We start from the raw sequence: 17,596 nt of genomic DNA, 5'->3' as shown, positions 1-17,596 counted from the left end.
TTTTAATTATTTTTTCTTTTTTTTTTGAGACGGAGTCTCGCTCTGTCACCCAGGCTGGAGTGCAGTGGCCGGATCTCAGCTCACTGCAAACTCCGCCTCCCGGGTTCACGCCATTCTCCTGCCTCAGCCTCCTGAGTAGCTGGGACTATAGGCGCCCGCCACCTCGCCCGGCTCTTTTTTTTTCAATAGAGATGAGATCTTGCTATGTTGCCTAGGCTGGTCTCACACTGTGGGCTCAAGCTGTCTTCCTCCCTCAGCCTCCAGAATTGCTGGGATTGCAGTCACAAGCCACCATGCCGCCCATATTGGTCCTTTTAATGGTGTTCCATGGGTCCACTCATTTCTGTTCATTTTTCTTCATTCTTTATTCTTTCTGCTCCTCAGATTGGATAATTTTAATTGATCTGTCTCCAAGTTTGCTTTTTTTCCTACCTGCTCATATCTGCTGTTGAACCCCTCTAGTGAATTTTTTATTTCAGTAAGTGTACTTTTGAGCTCTAGAACATTTGTTTAGTTCCTTTTTATCGTTTCTTTTTATTGATATTCTCATTTTATTCATATATTGTGTTTCAGATTTCCTTCAGTTCATTGTCCATGTTTTTCTTTAACTCTTTGAGCATATTTAGGACAGTTGTTTTAGAATCTGTCTAGTAAGTCCAGTCTCTGGGCTTCGTCAGGGATGGTTTCCTATTTTTATAAAATTATTTAAAATAGAAACAGGGTCTCCCTGTGTGACCCAGGATGGTCTCTAACTCCTGGCCTCAGGCAGTCCTATCATCCTGGCCTCCCAAAGTGTTGAGATTATAGGCTTGAGCTACCACACGCAGCTAGAAATGGTTTCTGCTTTATTCCATGAATGGGCCATGCTTCCCTGTTTTTTTGTGTGTCCATGCGCCTGGTTATTTTTTAAAGACAATTTTTAAATGGCAAAAAAGTTATTTTATGTTTATCTCCCATAGCTAGTGTTTTTCATTTTGTGGAGATCCGAGTTTCCATCTGGTATCCTTTTCCTTCTACTTTGAAGAATTTTAGCATTTCTTTAGTGCAGGTCAGCTAGAGAAGAAGTCTCTCAGCTTTTATTTATCTGAAAAAATCTTTATTAATAATATTTTTAATTTACCTCATGACCTGCTGAATTGCTTTCATTTCAAAAAGTATCTTTGTTGGATATAAAATTCTAGTTTTGGCCGGGCGCGGTGGCTCAAGCCTGTAATCCCAGCACTTTGGGAGGCCGAGACGGGTGGATCACGAGGTCAGGAGATCGACACCATCCTGGCTAATACAGTGAAACCCCGTCTCTACTAAATATACAAAAATTAGCCGGGCGAGGTGGCGGGCGCCTGTAGTCCCAGCTACTCGGGAGGCTGAGGCAGGAGAATGGCGTGAACCCAGGAGGCGGAGCTTGCAGTGAGCTGAGATCCGGCCACTGCACTCCAGCCGGGGCGGCAGAGCCAGACTCCGTCTAAAAAAAAAAAAGAAAAAAAAATTCTAGTTTACCAGGTTTTGTTTTTTTTTTTCTGGAACATTAAAAATGTTTTGTTGTTTTCTGAGTTAGGTTTCTGACAAGAAGCTAGGCCATTCTTACCTTTGGTCTTCTATACGTAATAGGTCTTTATCTGGCTGCTTTTAAGATTTTTAATCTTGCTTAAGGATTAGTATAACGTTTAGGGTTAATGGGATTAGATCTGGAAAATTTTTAGTGTTTTTTTTTTCTTTTATTTTTTAGACAGGGTCTCACTCTATTGCCCAGGCTGTAGTGCAGTGGCATGATCTTGGCTCACTGCAACATCTGCCTGCCAGGTTCAAGTGATTCTCCTTCCTCAGCCTCCTCAGTAGCTGGGATTACAGGCACCAGCTACCACGCCTGGCTAATTTTTATATTTTTAGTAGAGACAGGCTTTCACCATGTTGGCTAGGCTGGTCTGGAATTCCTGGCCTCAACTGATCCATCTGCCTTGGCCTCCCAAAGTGTTGGGATTACATGCGTGAGCCACCATACCCTGCCAGTTTTAAGTCTTTGCTTGTAAGTGTTTTTCTGTCCCTCTCTCAATTTTTTTTTTTTGCTATGAATCTAGTTACTAATATATTAGAGCACTTGATGCCATCCTACTATCTACTGAAGTGTCATTTCTGGATCTCACTTTTGACTGATTTTTCTCCTATGGGTGACAGTTTTTCTGCTTCTTGGCATGTATAGTACTTTTTGTTGTTTGTTTGTTTGGAGACAGTCTCCCTCTGTCACCAGGCTGGAGTGCAGTGGCACAATCTCTGCTCACTGCAGCTTCCACCTCCCTGGTTCAAGCAATTCTCCTGCCTCAGCTTCCTGAGTAGCTGGGACTACAGGTGCGTGCCACCACGCTCAGCTAATTTTTGTATTTTTAGTAGAGATGAGGTTTCACCATGTTGCCCAGGATGGTCTCAATCTCTTGACCTCGTGATCCACCGACCTCAGCCTCCCAATGTGCTGGGATTATAGCCGTGAGCCACCACACCCCAGCTGTTTTTGTTTTTTTAGAGACAGGGTCTCACTCTGTTGCCCAAGCTGGAGTACAGTGGTGAAGTCATAGCTCACTGCAGCCTTGAACTCCTAGGTTCTTCAAGCTCTCCTCCCACCTCAGCCTTCCAAAGTGCTGGAATTTATAGGCATGGGCCACCATGCCTGGCTCTGGCCCATAATTTTTAATTGGATTCCAAGCATTGTGAATTTTATGTTTTTAATGTCTGGATTTTGTTGTCTTTTTTTAATGGATGTGGGACGTTTTATAGCTGTTCTGTTTTAGCAATGTAAGGCTTGTTTTTAAGCTTCAATAGTAGCCTTTTCTGGGAATAGTTTCATCCCACTACTAAGCCATGGCCCTTCTAGGGTCTCTACTGTGCCCTGAGTGATCAGGGAGAAATCTCCATTCAGATTTGTCTAGTCTTTCAGCCCTGTGCGAGCCCTGGAAACGGTTGAGCTTACGTACAGCTTCTCAGTTGCCTTTTGCATGACTCATGGAGCTTCACCCAGCATGTATACATCCTTAGTCTTCAGCAAAGATTTAGGGAACCCCAAACAGATTTCCCAATTTTTTTTTTTTCTGCCTATTTCTCTCCTCGCTGGAATGCTGTCTCACTGTTTTCAGTCACCTCAATCTCACTGAAGTCTCTAGTCTCTCCTCCACTAGTGAGATTTCCATGGTGCTGTTTGGGACTCCTCTTCTGCTATAGAATGTGCTTCTGGGCAGAAAGCCAAGGAGACAAGTAGGGCTCACTTAATTTGTTTCCCTCTCTTGGAGAATCACAATTCTGCATTGCTATTGCCCGATGTCTGAAACAGTTTATAGCAACAGGGGAAATCCTATCCCTTATTCCATCATGGCTGGAAGTGGAAGTGATAACCGTATTAATATACAACAAAATTAAAAGGGCAACAAAGGGCATTGTTAAGGAATAATTTGGCTCACTTCATAACACTTCTATTCACAGTCAAGATACAACAGTTGTAAATTTGTTGTATGCTTCTAATGAAATAGTATTAAAATACATAAAGCAAAATTAAACTACGGGGCAAAATGGCTACGTTCACTATAGATAAGGAAAACATTAGTGAAGTGAAACATTAATAGAAGTGTTAGACAACATGATGGGCGTGGTGGCTCATGCCTATAATCCCAGCACTTTGGGAGGCTGAGGCAGGGGGATCGCTTGAGGACAGGAGTTCAAGACCAGCCTAGATAACATAGGGAGACCCCATCTCTACAAAAAAAACTTTAAAAATAGCGGTAGTATGAACCTGTAGTCCCAGCTACTCAGGCTAAGGCAAGAGAATTGTTTTAATCCTGGAAGTTGAGGCTGTGGTGAGCCGTGATCATATACTGCACTCCAGCCTAGGCAATAGAGTGAGGCCCTATCTCAAAAAATAATGAATAAATAAAGAACAACATGATGACAACTTAATTTAATGGACATGATATTCAGAAAGCCATGCATAATAATTTAAGGATACAGATTATTTTCAAGCACACATGGGACACTTAAGTAAATTGAGTAAATCAAAAGTAATTAGATATTTACAACTGAATTACAATACAAATATTAATTTGAATGAAATTTATAAGCCTTAGAAAGGTAATATAGAAGTATAGTGTGGTGCCAGCCACAGTGGCTCACGCCTGTCATCCCAGCACTTTGGGAGGCCGAGGCAGGCAAATCATAAGGTTAGGAGTTCGAGACCTGCGTGACCAACATGGTGAAACCCCGTCTCGACTAAAACTACAAAAAATTAACTGTGCATGGTGGTGGGCACCTATAGTCCCAGTTACTAGGGAGGCTGAGGCAGGAGAATGGCGTGAACCTGGGAGGCAGAGCTTGCAGTGAGCCGAGATTGCACCATTGCACTCCAGCCTGGGAGACAGGGTGAGACTCCCTCTCAATAAAAAGAAAAAAAAAAAATGGTCAAGTCTCTGGTGAAGTTTCTCAAGAACAAAAGAGGGCACAAATTAGACAATATTAAGGATGAAGAAAGTACACAGGCACAGACAACTGATTTAAAAGAACATGAACAGTCTGGGCACGGTGGCTCACGCCTGTATTCCCAGCACTTTGGGAGGCTGAGGCAGGCAGATCACCTGAGGTCAGGAGTTCGAGATCAGCCTGGCGAACATGGTGAAACCCTGTCTCTACTGAAAATACAAAAATTAGCTGGACGTGGTGGCAGGCTCCTGTAGTCCCAGCTACTCGGGAGGGTGAGGCAGGAGAATCATTTGAACCTGGGAGGCATAGGTTTCAGTGAGCCAAGATCGTACCATTGCACTCCAGCCTGGGCAACAAAAGTGAAACTGTCTCAAAAAAAGAAAAAAATATATTTTAAAATATAGAAACAAACATTTTTCACAGAAGGGGAAACATATGGCTGATAACAACATGAAATCTAACCTCATTAATAATCTGGGATATGCAAATAATCAGCTCTGTGAAATACTTTATGACACTCAGTAGATTGTCAAAAGTGATGATTCCAAGTATTGGTCAAGATATATGTCGGTGGCAGTACATTGGAAGACAACTTTGGCACTAGCTGGTCAAGTTAACATTTATTTACCTACAATTGAGCCATTTGTTGCTTAGAACAGCAGTTCTTGGCTGGGTGTGGTTGCTCACACCTGTAGTCCCAGCACTTTGGGAGGCTAAGGCAGGTGGATCACCTGAGGTCAGGAGTTTGAGACCATCCTGGCCAACATGGTGAGACCCTGTCTCTACTGAAAATACAAACATTAATCAGTTGTGGTGGCGTACGCCTGTAATCCCAGCTACTCGGAAGGCTGAGGCAGGAGAATCACTTGAGCCCAGGAGGCAGAGGTTTCAGTGAGCCGATATCGTGCCACTGCACTCCAGCCTGGGTGACAGAGCGAGACCCTGTCTCAAAAAAAAAAAAAAAAAGCACAGCAGTTCTCAAAGTGTGGTCTGCAGATCCCTGGGATTACAGGTGGGAGCCACTGTGCCTGGTGTGTTTCTGTTTTAAAGATTAAATTCTGAAGCAATAAAAGTTAAAGGAGCTTGTCCAAGGTTGCACAGCTAACAAGTAGAAGGATCAGGATTTGAACCCAGACAACCTGACTCTAGGGCCCACACTTTTAACTACTAAGCTTATACCAATTGCTGTAATACCACCTGTTTAGCAAGCTTATTGTAATAAAACGAGACAGGGACTGAGGGGCAGGTAGAGATGTCAGGTGCTTATTGAGAGCTCCTAGGTGGCTGTATTCCTCCCAGAGTAGGGGAGGGTGAAGGGTAGGTAGGGACAGAAGTCTAGTGAAAAGGAAATGCTGTCCTCTCAAGAGTCTTTGGCAATGTGTATCTTTTCTTCTAGAGACCATGGCGAGCCCAGGGAAAGACAATTATCGAATGAAGAGCTATAAGAACAATGCTCTAAACCCTGAAGAAATGAGACGAAGAAGAGAGGAAGAGGGCATTCAGCTCCGGAAGCAGAAGCGTGAGCAACAAGTGAGTTAACGGGAGTATTCTCAAACATACTATTCTGGGAAACAAGCCCCTGTGGTTGGCCTCCACTGTGCACCCTGACTTTCCCTGTAGAAAAGCAACTTACTAGGCAGGCGTGGTGGCTCATGCCTGTAATCCCAGCACTTTGGGAGGCCAAGGCAGGCGGATCACCTGAGGTCAGGAGTTTGAGACCAGCCTGGCCAATATGGTGAAACTTCATTTTCTCTTCTAAAGATACAGAAATTAGCCAGACATGGTGGCATGCGCCTGTAATCTCAGCTACTTGGGAGACTGAAGCAGGAGAATTGCTTGAACCTGGGAGGCGGAGGTTGCAGGAGCCAAGATCATGCCATTGCACTCCGGACTAGGCAACTCCATCTCAAAAGAAAAAAAAAGAAAAGAAAAGTAGCTTACTTACTGAGTGAGCTACTCATGCAGATTCCTTTGTTGTCAGTAAATGTTGGGAGCTTTGAGAAAGAGAAAACTGACCGTATCCCCTTTTCACAAGTTAGACCAACTTAGACATCATTTATGTCTTTACTATAACATTCTAGTTCTAGCTCCTTGTTACCTTTTCTTTTCTTTTCTTTCTTTTTTTTTTTGTTTTTTTTTTTGAGATGGAGTCTCGCTCTGTCACCCAGGCTGGAGTGCAATGGCACGATCTCCGCTCACTGCAACCTCTGCCTCCTGGGTTCAGGCGATTCTCCTGCCTTAGCCTCCCGAGTAGCTGAGGCTATAGGCGCCTGCCTGCCACCACGTCCAGTTAACTTTTTATATTTTTAGTAGAGACTGGTTTTCACCATGTTGGCCAGCCTGGTCTCAAACTCCCGACCTTGTGATCTGCCCGGATCTGCCCATCTCAACCTCCCATAGTACTGGGATTACAGGCATAAGCCACCATGCCCAGCCCAAGACTATATTGATGCCTCATCATCTGCACTCCCACCCCACCCTGCCAACAGGTTCAGTCACCCAATTATTATTATTATTATTATTTTTTTGAGATAAGGTCTCACTCTGTCACCCAGGCTGGAGTGCAGTGAGTGACACGATCTCAGCTCACTACAGCCTCAGGCTCCAGAGCTCAAGTGATCCTTCCTCCTCAGCCTTCTGAGTAGCTGGGACTACAGGCATGTACCACCACGCCCGCCTGATTTTTGTGGATTTGTGTGTGTGTGTGTGCAGTCAGGGTTTTGCCATGTTGCCCAGGCTGGTCTTGAACTCCTGAACTCAAGTGATCCACCTGCCCTGGCCTTCCAAAGTGCTGGGATTACAGGCATGCGCCACCGTTCCTGGCCAACCTAACCTGATTTTGCCCACCCTTTTGCTGTACTATCATTCCTTTTTTTCTTTTTTTTTTCTTTTTTTTTTTTTTAAGACAGGATCTTGCCCTGTTGCCCAGGTTGGTGTACAGTGGTGTGATCTTGGCCCACTGCTGCCTCTGCCTCCAAGTCCTTGAATATCTTTTCCATGTCAGTATTCAGTAGTCTCCTCTTCTCTTCGTGGAATACATTCCAGAACCCACAGTGGATGCCTGAAACTGCAGATATTACTGAACCTTACATATACTATATTTTTTCCCATATTTTTATCTTTTTACTTAAAGCACTTTACAGCTTCTGTCTGGCACATTTGAATTGCCAGCATCACTACTCTTGAACTTTGGGGCCATTATTAAGTAAAATAAGGGTTACTTGAACACGAGCAACTGCCACCTGATAACCAAGTTGGTTACTAAGTGACTAACTGGCAGCAGTGTATACAGCATGGAGTGGATACACTGGACAAAGAATGTTCACATCCTGGGTCAGACAGAACGGGATAGCATGAGATTTCATCACTACTCAGAATGGCATGCAATTTATAACTTATGAATTGTTCATTTCTGGAATTTTCTGTTTAATATTTTCAGACCACAGTTGACTGGATAATTAAAATAATAGAAAGCAAAACTGTGGATAAGGGGAGACTAATGTATAAAACTTGGCCTCATTTCTCAGCTACTGTAGTATATCCTTGCAGTTAATGCCATAATTTAACATTGGATTGTTCTTTTTTTTTTTTTTTTTTTTTTGGGTTCAGAGAGTATTCTTAACCACTGTCTCTTTACTTCCAGCTTTTTAAACGGAGAAATGTGGAGCTGATTAATGAAGAAGCTGCCATGTTCGATAGTCTTCTCATGGACTCTTATGTGAGCTCTACCACTGGGGTAAGGCCCCTGCATGTGCCTCAGGCTGACCTGGAAAGTACCTGCTTCTAAGAACAGAAATTGGGCCATTCACATCATCTACTAGCTTTGCCAGTAACCATGACAAGTTCTTTCCTCTGTGGACCCTTTTGTCAGCTTCAGAAGTCAACAATATTCAACTGTGTTAGAAATATCTGAGGAAACATTTAAGGGAAGCCATCAGTTGCCTCAGAATTAGGAATCACTTTTCAAATGTCCCAACTTGAAGCACCTATAGCTTAAACAGACCCCTTCTCCTGAGCCTGTCTATTATGCCATCTTCTTGCCCTCAATTTTTTAGAAAACAGGATGCCAAGCAGAATTATGTGCTCACATCTGACTGTAATGTTGGTTTGCAAAGTTCTAAACTTGTTTTATGTTCTAGGAGAGTGTGATCACAAGAGAGATGGTGGAGATGCTCTTTTCTGATGATTCTGACCTGCAGTTAGCAACCACACAGAAATTCCGGAAACTGCTCTCCAAAGGTACAAAGCCTGGCCCTTCTCAGAGAGGCCCTATGTGATTTAGCCTCTTTTCTCTTCACTAATGTCATCAACTACACGTGCCCTCACTCATTCTGCTCTAGCCCTACTGACCTTGGTGTTCCTTGTACAAGATAGACATTTCTACCTTCACACTGGATATTTCCTCTGCCTGATGTCTTCTATTCCCAGATATCTGTGTAGCAACTCCCTTACTCCTATGATTAAATCCTAACTTCAACATTTTTATCTTTTTACCTTGCCCTACATATTCTTCTCTTCTCCTCCCATCATATTTATTTTCTAACATAATAAAATGACTCTTCCGACCAGGATGTAAGCTGAGGGCAGAGAGTTTTGTTTTTGTTCCCTCCTGTGTCCTCTGTACCTAGAACTGTGTGGCACACCATAGGTACTTAATAAAAATTTAATGTATGATAGGAAAAATACCTCTTGTTTCAGTTATCAAATAGTCTTCCCAAGAAGAGAATACTGGTCTTTCTCGAAAGGGAAATGTGTAGACCACGGTTGTTCATCCCTTAGGCATTCCTCTCTCCCACACCTTTCTTTGCTTACATTTAGTAAGTCAAAGATGAGCATATTTAAATTAGGATTGGCTTTACTCTTTAACATTCCAACTGTATTATACAGTTCAAAGACGAGCAGATATTGTTAAAACCACCTTACCAGAAGGGAGTTTGGGAATGTTTGTAAGGAGGGTGGTCAGAAGTATCTAAGAAGGATTGCAAGCTGACCCCTATGAAGGGATCAGCAAAAGCTTCTCCTGCGTTTTTGTTTTCCCTTCTCCCTTATCCAGAGCCTAGTCCTCCAATAGATGAAGTTATCAACACTCCAAGAGTGGTCGATCGGTTCGTGGAGTTTCTGAAGAGGAATGAGAATTGTACATTACAGGTGAGGCCTGAAGGGAAGGGGTTTGTTTTGTCTTATTTTGTTTTTAATTTTTGGGGGATACAGGGTAGGTGTATATATTTATGGGGTACATGAGATATTTTGACACAGGCCTGCAATTTGAAATAAGCAAATCATGGAGAATGGGGTATCCATTTCCTGAAGCATTTATCCCTTAAGTTGCAAACAATCCAATTATGCACTTCAAGTTATTTTAAATTGTGTAGTTATTATTGACTATAGTCACCCTATTGTGTTATCAAATAGTAAGTCTTATTAATTCTTTCTGGGTTTTATTGTACCCATTACTTATCCCCACCCCACCCCCAGTCCCCCACTACTGGGAAGGGGTTATTAGATGAAAGCCCTACTTCCAAGAAATTGCAGTGAGATGTTTCTATTGACATCTCTCTCAGGAAGTATACAAGTAATGTTAGGAAACATTCAAGAGAAACCATCAGTTCCCTCACAGCCAAAATCTCTTCCTTAAAACAATTTCAAAGGAAAGACACAAGACTATGATAGACTGATCATTCATTTATAAATCAGAGGGTTTAGTCCACTACCTGTGTCACCGAGGCAAATCGTTTAGCCTCTCTAGGTCTCTTGTTTCAGAGATGGGTGATGGGTCAATCCATTGGGACTTGCCAGAACTCAGCTGAAAGGGACTTTGAGAGACACATTTCATTCTAATCCTCATTTCAGAAATGAAGAAAGTGAAGCTCAGGAAATAAAAAAGTGACCTGGCAAAGGATGCATAAGTTCTGTGGTAGTGCAGGACTAAACCTGGGACCCTAGAAGCCCAATGTCTTATTCCCATGTATATCACATCACTGCATCTTCCCACTCTCTAAAGACGGGAGGGGAAAGGCTTGTATTTTGTGTGTGTGTGTGTGTGTTTTAAATTCGTGGGCAAGAGGCTTGCTTGTGTTTTGTGAGGTTGTTTTTGGTTTTTTAAATTCATGGGCAGGAGGCTTACTGTTCTGAGCCAGCTGATAGGCATGGCTGCTCAGTCTGAAATGACCTTTCAATCATTACTTAATCTCACTTTCAGTTTGAAGCTGCCTGGGCTCTAACGAATATTGCCTCTGGAACCTCTCAGCAGACCAAAATTGTCATTGAAGCAGGGGCTGTCCCCATTTTTATAGAGCTGCTTAATTCAGACTTTGAGGATGTTCAGGAACAGGTAATGCTTAGATTTGGTATGATTCTTTATAGTACCTGTGGTATAATAAAAAATGTATTTGGTCTTTGTCCTGGTTCTTGGCACAGTGTTAAAACTCTTGGAATTTCCTGAGTGATAGGAGTATCAAGTACAGATGGTCCCTGGGACTTGCAACTGGTATCTCAAGTGGGGGCAGTCTTGTGGAACTAACCTGTGAGGTCTGCATTAACTCTAGGTGTTAATGTCAGAATTGAATTAAATTGTTGGACACACGGTTAGTGTCAGAGAGTGGGTGGTTGATGTGGAAAAAACTCTATACATTTGTTGTTGGAAGTGCCATTGGAAAAAAGACACCACAGTACCCATATCTCAGTACCCAGAGATCATGGAGATAAAGGTACAACTTCCATTTCTCCCATTGATTTCTTGCTAGTTGGATAGAATTGGAGAGTGGTAGCGGGCACTTTGCTCCATTAATACATATAGAATTGGTCCAAGGCAGCTACAAGAGTGCAACTTTCGCCGGGCGCGGTGGCTCATGCCTGTAATCCCAGCACTTTGAGAGGCCGAGGTGAGCAGATCACGAGGTCAGGAGTTCAAGACCAGCCTGACCAACATGGTGAAACCCCATCTCTACTAAAAATACAAAAAATTAGCCGGGTGTGGTAGCACACGCCTATAATCCCAACTATTCAGGAGGCTGAGGCAGGAGAATCACTTGAACCCGGTAGGTGGAGGTTACAGTGAGCCATGATCGCACCACTGCACTCCAGCCTGGGTAACACAGTGAGACGCCATCTCAAAAAAAAAAAAATGCAACTTTCTGATTACTTTCTCCTTTTCTGGGCGATGTTGTTTTGGCTTCTCTGGCTATAGTACAGATGGCAGCCTGTCTCTCCCGGCTGAACCAGGAACTCCCAGGGGATAGGTCCTTGTAGAACAAGTGCTCAATAAGGATTTCAATAGGGAGGTTACCTGAGCTTATATAGTGTAGGTTACCTGAGCTTATATAGTGTATTTGGGGCCTTGACATCATCCTCATCCTGGTGGATACTCACTTTGCAGTTGTGGCTATAAAGTACTCACAGAAGTACCAGGCCTTGTGGGTGACAGTTTCATTATCCCCTTTTCAGGCAGTCTGGGCACTGGGAAACATAGCTGGAGATAGCTCTGTTTGCCGAGATTACGTCTTGAACTGTTCCATCCTTAATCCTTTGTTAACGTGAGTAATTATAATAATCTGTACCTGGGTGTCTATAGGGTGGCCATGTGGCAGGTCATTTGGGGGCAGCATACTTGATTCCTTAAGATGATAGGTAAGTACAAAAACTATAAAAATGCATTCTGATTGCCAAAGTAAAAGATAAGTATCTTTGGAGATTGAGAAGGTTGTGGCCAGGCATGGTGGCTTATGCCTATAATCCTGGCACTTTGGTAGACCAGAGCAGGTGCATCCCTTGAGCCCAGAGTTCAAAACCAGCCTGGGCAGCATGTTGAAACCCCAACTCTACAAAAAATACAAGAAGTTAGCCAGGTGTGGTGGCATGCACCTGTAGACTCAGCTACTTGGGAGGCTGAGGCAGGGAGGATCACCTGAGCCCAGGGAGATCAAGGCTACAGTGAACTGTGATCATACCATTGTACTTCAGCCTGGGCAACAGAGTGGAAAAAAAAAAAAAGATTGTGCCACCCATCTACCAAGAAGGATGTTGTTCCTCACTTTGTGGCACTGCATAACCTCATGTTAGTCATACCCTCATATCCTCCTCATTGTTGAGCCAGGGGAGAGAGGCAGGACTAGCCCATCTGGAAAAATCCAACCTTTTCTACAAAATGCATTGATTTGCTATGAGGTCATGCATACATACATTGGACGGCTCTGTTGTAAATTATAGATCAAAGACCCCATGAAGCATCATTGTATCCCTCTCCCATCCTTCCCTCCATGCCCTTAGAGTAAACTATGTCTAAACCAAAACAAATGAATGAACTGTTCTTCAGAGACCACAGTCCCATAGCCTACCACTATCTCTTTCTTGGACCCTTCACAGAAAATTATTCTATACCGTGTGGCTAAAACTCTCACAGTAGACCTATAGCTTTTATTTCTTAGACTTTTAGCTTTTATTTTCAGGGAACACCATTCCTTGTCCTGGACTTGTGGCCAGGGTTATGGGCACGATATATCCTACCTTAGAAGCTTTATAGGCTTACTCGAGATCTAGCCCTCTGTTTTGTCCCTATTATCTATGGTATTAACTAGCTACAGCTGGTCCTGAAATGAATACTTTGTATAGAGGTTGGCCTCCTGACTAATACCAGCTCTGTTAACTTAGGTCTATGAGTAGGAAGAAACAGGCTGCTAGAGTCTGAGAGGTCTGACTGGATTTGTCTCTGGGTTCACTGGCAACAGCCCTATGCCAAGGCCTTAGTGCTCAGGATCTGGCTTTGCTGTTTCCTTCAGACTCCTTACCAAGTCCACACGACTGACAATGACACGGAATGCGGTCTGGGCCCTGTCAAATCTCTGCCGAGGGAAGAACCCACCCCCAGAGTTTGCAAAGGTGAGAGAGCTACTTACTAGACCCCGAGTGACATCAGGTTCCTTCATATGGAGTTTTTAAGTCTTTGGGATACTCCTTGGAGTCTCAAATCATGGGAAACTGAAAGAAGCAATTGTTAGTGAAGTAGATGATCTTGTGTGCCTGGATAGTAAAGTGAAAAGGTAGATCTAAATGTTTAACGTAGTAGCGATCCCTAGGGTCTGGAATTACTTTGTGTGTGTTGGGAGCGGGGGTGGTTGCAGTGTTAGGGTTCATGATAGAGCTGATATAGTCTTGTCCCACTATGACTCTTTCTCACTCCGCTTCCCACAGGTCTCTCCTTGTTTGCCTGTACTGTCTCGCCTACTCTTCAGCAGCGACTCAGACTTGCTGGCAGATGCTTGCTGGGCCCTTTCTTATCTGTCTGATGGACCCAATGAGAAGATCCAGGCAGTCATAGACTCTGGAGTCTGCCGGAGATTGGTAGAGCTGCTGATGTGAGTGGTCTTAGAAGGGGTACAAGTTCTGGCTAGGCACGGTGGCTCACACTTATAATCCCAGCACTTTGGGAGGCCAAGGCGGGCAGATCACGAGGTCAGGAGTTCGAGGCCAGCCTGACCAACATGGTGAAACCTTGTGTCTACTAAAAATACAAAAATTAGCTAGGCGTGCTGGCAGGCACCTGTAATCCCAGCTACTCGGGAGGTTGAGGCAGGAGAATCGTTTGAACCTGGGAGGCGGAGGTTGCAGTGAGCCGAGATCACTCCATTGCACTCCAGCCTGGGCGACAGGGCAAGACTCCGTCTCAAAAAAAAAAAGAAAAGAAAAAAGAGGGTACAGGTTTCTTAAGCTTCTCTGGGCTCAGACTAAAGAGGTAAGAGTCAGCAGGGCCGAAAATGGTGTGCTGGCCTTCTGCTGATCAGATCTCCCTCCTCTGTAGGCACAATGATTACAAAGTGGCTTCTCCTGCCCTGAGAGCCGTGGGTAACATCGTCACTGGGGATGACATCCAGACCCAGGTAAGAAAGAGGAGGGTGCAGGATCTTAGACCAGCTATGGAAGAGCTTGTGGAGAGATGCCTGTGGACAAAAGCCTTTCCTGCAAAGGGCTGTGGTCCTGATGGGAGGTACTATGGTCTAAGAAATAAAGTGTGGGCTTGAGTGAAAAGTTCCAGCTCTGTCACGCTCTAAGCAGTCATGGGAAACTTGGTTCCTTCTTTTCTTCCATAAATTGGGAACAAATCATCATCTAATGGGTGAAGGAAAACTAAATGGAATAATTGGGCTTACCACCTGGGACATTGTGAGGTAGTTAAGTTTGAGTGATGGTCCCTCTGAGATACTGAAAGCTATGGAACTCCACCCCTACTTCCTAGGTCTTTAGGGTCTCATGGATATCATGGACCTTGGATTAATCTTTTGTAAATAGCCCCTCTGGTGAGGGCATAGTAAACAAGGTTCCCCTGCTCAAAGGCTAGAGATTTGGGTATTCTTTGGGTTTTGAGTAGCTGGCATAATCATGTGGGATTCTGGACAGGTTTTTTACAGGTGAGTAGTCTCACTCAAACACTCAAACCCACACACTCATTTTCTGGGTTACTTTGTATATGTATATGTATATGCATGTACTTTAAAATACAACATAAATTTTACCATTTTAACCATTTCATTGGCATAAAGTACATTCACATTGTTTCTCTGTCATCACCACTAGCCAGCTACAGAATTTTTTTTATCATCTCAAACTGAAACTCTGTACACATTAAACAGTAACTCCCCATTCTCCCTTCCCCTCAGTGCCTAGTAAGCACCATTCTATTTTCTGCCTCTGTGAGTTTGAGTGCTCTAAGTACCTCATGTAAGTAGAATCATACAGTGTTTATTCTTTCTTGTCTGGTTTATTTCACTTAGCCTAGTATCTTTAAGATTCATCCATGTCATAGCATGTATCAGAACACATGATATTCCACTGTGTGTATATACCATATTTTATTTACCCATTCATCCATCTACAGACATTTGGGTTGTTTCCACCTTTTGGCTATTGTGAATAATGCTGCTATGAACATTGGTGTACAAATATTTGTTCAAGTCCCTGTTTTCAGTCCTTTTGGGTATATACCCATAATGGAATTGCTGGATCCTGTTCTAATTTTATGCTTAATTTTTTTGAGGGGCCACCATACTGTTTTGCACAGCTGCTATGCCATCTTACATTCCCACCAACAATGCATCATGTTCCAACTTCCCCACAGCCTTGCCAATGGTTGTTATTTTCCGTTTTTCTTTCTTTCTTTTTTTTTTTTTACAATACCCACCCTAAAGGGTGTGAAGTGATATTTCATTGTGGTTTTTATTTGCATTTTTCTAATGATTAGTAATGTTGAGCATCTTTTCATATGCTTATTGGCCATCTGTGTTTTTTTGTTTTTTGTTGTTTCTTTTTTTTGTTTTTTTTTGGACACATGTCTATTCAAGTCTTTTGCTCGTGTTTTAATTGGGTTGTTGAGTTTTCTGGTTGTTCAATTTTGGGAGTTCTTCATATGTTCTGGATATTAATCTCTTATCAGATATATGTTTTGCAAGTATTTTATCTTGTTCTGTGGTTTTATCTTTTAACTTTGGTGTCTTTAAAAAATAAACTTTTTAATTTATTTAATTTTTAAAAATTGAGACAGAGTCTCTCTTTGTTAGCCAGGCTAGAGTGCAATGATGCTATCTCGGCTCACTACAACCTCTGCCTCGTGAGCTCAAAGCAATCCTTCCACCTCAGCCTCCCAAGTAGCTGGTACTACAGGCATGCACCATCACGCCTAACTAATTTTTTGAATTGGTTTTTTTGGAGAGACAGGGTTTTACCATGTTGCCCAGGCTGGTCTTGAACTACTGGGCTTAAGCAGTCCTCCCACTTTGGCTTCTCAAAGTGGTAGGATTACAGGCATGAAGCCACCTCGCCCAGACCAACTTTCTTTTCTTTTTAAATTGTTTTTTTAGAGGGTATCACTGTGTTGCCCCGGCTAGCCTTGAACGCTTGTGCTGAAGTGATCCTACTGCCTCAGCCTCCTGAGTAGCTGAGACTGCAGAAGCATACCACTGTGCCCAGCTTACTCCAATGTCTTGATGCACAAAAGTTTTTCATTTTGATTAAGTCCAGTTTACCTGGGCCAGGTGCGGTGGCTTACGCCTGTAATTCCAGCACTTTGGGAGGCTGAGGCAGGAGGATCGCTTGAGCTCGGAAGTTTGAGACCAGCCCTACAACATGGGAAGACCCTGTCTCTACAAAAAAAATTTTTTTTTTTTTTTTTTTAATTAGGAGTCCCCAGCTACTCAAGAGGCTGAAGTAGGAGGATTGCTTGAGACTGGGAGGTCAAGGCTGCAGTAAGCTGTGATCATGCCACTGCACTCCAGCCTAGGCAACAGAGCGAGACCCTGTTTCAAGAAAAAAAATTAGGCCAGGCACAGTGACTCACGCCTGTAATCCCAACACTTTGGGAGGCTGAGGCAGGCAGATCACCCGAAGTCAGGAGCTCCAGACCAGCCTGGCCAACATGATGAAACCCCATCTCTACTAAAAATACAAAAATTAGCCGGGCATGGTGGTGGGCGTCTGTAATCCTAGCATCTCGGGAGGCTAAGGCTGGAGAATCGCTTGAACCTGGGAGGCAGAGGTTGCGGTGAGCCGAGATTGTGCCACTACACTCCAGCCTGGGCGTCAGAGCAAGACTGTGTCTCAAAAAAAAAAAAAAAAAAAGGAAAGAAAAACATTTTAAAAAATTAAAAACAGTTTATCTAATTTTTCTTTTGTTTCCTATGCTTTTGGTGTTCTAGGTCATTCTTAACTGTTCAGCCCTACCTTGCCTTCTCCACTTGTTGAGCAGTCCCAAGGAGTCAATCCGAAAGGAAGCGTGCTGGACTATTTCAAATATTACTGCTGGCAACAGGGCTCAAATACAGGTAAAACAGGCAGGGAAGTCAAGGGGCATGGGAAGTCATAGGAACATGGGAGGTTGCTGGAATATTTGCTTTCAGAAGAAAGAATTTGTTTCCCTTTAAAAATTGGCCAGGCATGTTGGCTCATGCCTGTAGCCCCAGCACTTTGGGAGGCCGAGGCGGGCGGATCATGAGGTCAGGAGTTTGAGACCAGCCTGGCCAACATGGTGAAATCATATCTCTACTAAAAATACAAAAATTAGACGGGTGTGGTGGTGGGCACCTGTAATCTCAGCTATTCGGGAGGCTGAGGCAGAAGAATCGCTTGAACCCGGAAGGTAAAAGTTGCAGTGAGCTGAGAT

At 43.4% G+C, this 17,596-nt stretch overlaps 1 protein-coding gene across 3 annotated transcripts in view; it reads left to right on the top strand.

Moving 5' to 3' along the window:
* KPNA6 (karyopherin alpha 6 (importin alpha 7)) overlaps positions 1 to 17,596 on the top strand; it is a 72,101-nt gene that overhangs the window by 48,002 nt on the left and 6,503 nt on the right. For all 3 annotated transcript variants that reach the window (XM_011955440.1, XM_011955442.1, XM_011955439.1), the window contains exons 2-11: positions 5,849 to 5,982; positions 8,096 to 8,188; positions 8,592 to 8,691; positions 9,506 to 9,600; positions 10,652 to 10,783; positions 11,896 to 11,984; positions 13,227 to 13,326; positions 13,639 to 13,802; positions 14,246 to 14,324; positions 17,133 to 17,258. In XM_011955440.1, coding sequence (XP_011810830.1) covers positions 5,849 to 5,982; positions 8,096 to 8,188; positions 8,592 to 8,691; positions 9,506 to 9,600; positions 10,652 to 10,783; positions 11,896 to 11,984; positions 13,227 to 13,326; positions 13,639 to 13,802; positions 14,246 to 14,324; positions 17,133 to 17,258 — 1,112 coding nt within the window. The remainder of the gene's footprint in view (positions 1 to 5,848; positions 5,983 to 8,095; positions 8,189 to 8,591; positions 8,692 to 9,505; positions 9,601 to 10,651; positions 10,784 to 11,895; positions 11,985 to 13,226; positions 13,327 to 13,638; positions 13,803 to 14,245; positions 14,325 to 17,132; positions 17,259 to 17,596) is intronic.

The sequence above is a fragment of the Colobus angolensis genome, unplaced genomic scaffold (assembly GCF_000951035.1).
Source record: "Colobus angolensis palliatus isolate OR3802 unplaced genomic scaffold, Cang.pa_1.0 Scaffold4, whole genome shotgun sequence".
NCBI lineage: Eukaryota > Metazoa > Chordata > Mammalia > Primates > Cercopithecidae > Colobus > Colobus angolensis.
Note: the sequence above shows the minus strand (reverse complement) of the source record. Positions and strands in the feature narration are given on the sequence as shown.